Consider the following 2,424-nt stretch of genomic DNA (forward strand, 5'->3'; position numbering starts at 1 on the left):
GAGAGGAGGAAGCTGGGGCACGAGAGGAGGAATCTGGGGCAGGAAAGGAGGAACCCAGGGGCGGAAAAGGAGGAACCCGGGGGTGGAAAAGGAGGAATCAGGGCGGGAAAGGAGAAACCGAGGTGGGAAAGGAGGAACCGAGGTGGGAAAGGAGGAACCCAGGGCAGGAAAGGAGGAAGCTGGGCAGGAAAGGAGTAACTGGGGATAGGAAAGGAGGAAGCGGGGTGGGAAAGGACGAAGCGGGGTGGGAAAGGAGGAAGCAGGGGCGCAGCGGTTACCCTGGTCGAACTGCCGTTGCAGGCTCTCCATCTCCGACTTGTTCCCGCTCACGCGATAGATGCCTTCGGTGCTCAGCCCTGGCAAGGGAGGGGAAAAAAAAGAGGCGAGGGGGGCACACAGGCAAATTTTAGGAACATTAGTTAAAAATTTAAGAATTCCCAATTAATATCAAAGTTGAACCAACCTGCCCGGCGCTCCACCCAAAATTTCTCAGCTCTGATTGATCTTTAGAGCAAGACAGAGGGGAAAAAACCATGGGGAAAAAAAGCCTGGAGCTTATTTTGGCTGTTGGGAGGTTGGAAACTTCACGCTGTACCCACCACTATCAACCGCTCTGAGGGAAAGGAGACCAGGATGGGAACGGCAAATACCCGAGGCTGGGATGGGGACACAATATCCAGGCTGGGATGGGAACAAAAATATCCGAGGCCGGGACAGAGACACAAATATCTGAGGCCGGGATGGGGACACAAATACCTGAGGCCGGGATGGGAACGTAAATACCCGAGGCCGGGATGGGAACGCAAATACCTGAGGCCGGGATGGGAACGCAAATACCCGAGACCAGGATGGGAACAAAAATATCTAAGGCTGGGATGGGGACACAAATATCTGAGGCTGGGATGGGAAGGGCAAATATCCGAGACCGGGATGGGGGCGCAAATATCCGAGGCTGGGATGGGAACGTAAATACCCGAGGCCGGGATGGGGACGCAAATATCCGAGGCCAGGATGGGGACACAAATACCTGAGGCCGGGATGGGGACATAAATATCCAGGCTGGGATGGGGACACAAATATCCGAGGCCGGGATGGGAACGTAAATACCCGAGGCCGGGATGGGAATGCAAATACCCGAGACCGGGATGGGAACAAAAATATCTAAGGCTGGGATGGGGACACAAATATCTGAGGCTGGGATGGGAAGGGCAAATCCCGAAGCCGGGATGGGGACACAAATATCCAAGGCTGGGATGGGAAGGGCAAATATCCAAGGCCAGGATGGGGACACAAATATCCGAGGCCAGGATGGGGACACAAATATCCGAGGCCGGTGTTTCTCAGGTCCCGCTTGTTTTGCCAGGTAATAAAAAAAAGGATCTGGGGCAGGGGGAGGGGAGGGGAAAAGTTTTACGCCTTTCCCGAAAAAACAGGGCGACCCGAGCTTGCCATACGTTGCCATCGTGCTCCAACCTTGGACGCAAGACCTTTTCCCCAGGGCCGAAAGCTCCGTGGTTGGCGGCTCTTACCCGTCGCTTCGATGTACTCGATGCATCTCTCGATAAAGATGGGGATGGGTTTCTCCGGAGTCACTACGGTGGTCAAAGGCACCCCAAAATAGTTGCTTTCCCACGTCGTCTTCGTGATGGACGGCCGAGGTTTGGGCTTTGGTTTCTGCGGGAGAGAGCGGAGCGGAGTTGAGCCAAATACCCCCCCAAAAAACGCTTAAATCAGCAAAAAAAAAAAAAGGACATGGAGGCCGCTCTTAAAATCTCAACCCGGCGAAGGGTATCAGCAGCCAAACCTGAGGAGCAGCACGACCCGATCCAACGGGAAAGCCGCAGCCCCAACAAACGCCTGCGGCTCCGAACAGTGCCAAGCGTAGCCCCGGATGAAGCCTAAAACCCAGCGACCGCTTTGCCGGGCTGAATTCCCAGTTGAGCCAGATCCAACGGGAGCAAAACCCTCCCAGACATGCTCCAGCGTCCACACCATCCTCACCGGACGCCACGAGACCCGGATAATGTGCCGGTTCTGGGGATCGTTATTTATTCCCGCGATTTATTATCTACCCCAACGTGCTGTTATTTACCCCAATGCGTATTTTATTCCATATTATTCCGTTACGAATAAGACACAGAGAGGAACCCAATGAAGTTCACCAAGGGCCAAGTGTCGGGTGCTGCCCCTGGGGAGGTTGAACCCCAGGCACCAGTACAGACTGGGGGCTGACCTGCTGGGAAGCAGCTCTGCCCAGAGGGACCTGGGGGTCCTGGGGGGCAACAAGGTGGCCATGAGCCAGCAGGGTGCCCTGATGGCCAAGAAGGCCAATGGCATCCTGGGGCACATCAAGAGGAGCGTGGCCAGCAGGGCGAGGGAGGTTCTCCTCCCCCTCTACTCTGCCCTGGGGAGACCCCACCTGGA

At 55.7% G+C, this 2,424-nt stretch overlaps 1 protein-coding gene across 1 annotated transcript in view; it reads right to left on the minus strand.

The window, feature by feature from the left end:
• ARHGAP35 (Rho GTPase activating protein 35) overlaps window positions 1-2,424 on the minus strand; it is a gene marked incomplete at its 3' end in the record, with an annotated part of 21,689 nt that overhangs the window by 3,807 nt on the left and 15,458 nt on the right. Inside the window, exons 4-5 of the mRNA XM_035892111.1 lie at window positions 1,530-1,674; window positions 279-356 (exon numbers count right to left, since the gene is read on the minus strand). Coding sequence (XP_035748004.1) covers window positions 279-356; window positions 1,530-1,674 — 223 coding nt within the window. The remainder of the gene's footprint in view (window positions 1-278; window positions 357-1,529; window positions 1,675-2,424) is intronic.

This window comes from Egretta garzetta, unplaced genomic scaffold, assembly GCF_000687185.1.
Source record: "Egretta garzetta isolate BGI_Z169 unplaced genomic scaffold, ASM68718v1 scaffold654, whole genome shotgun sequence".
NCBI lineage: Eukaryota > Metazoa > Chordata > Aves > Pelecaniformes > Ardeidae > Egretta > Egretta garzetta.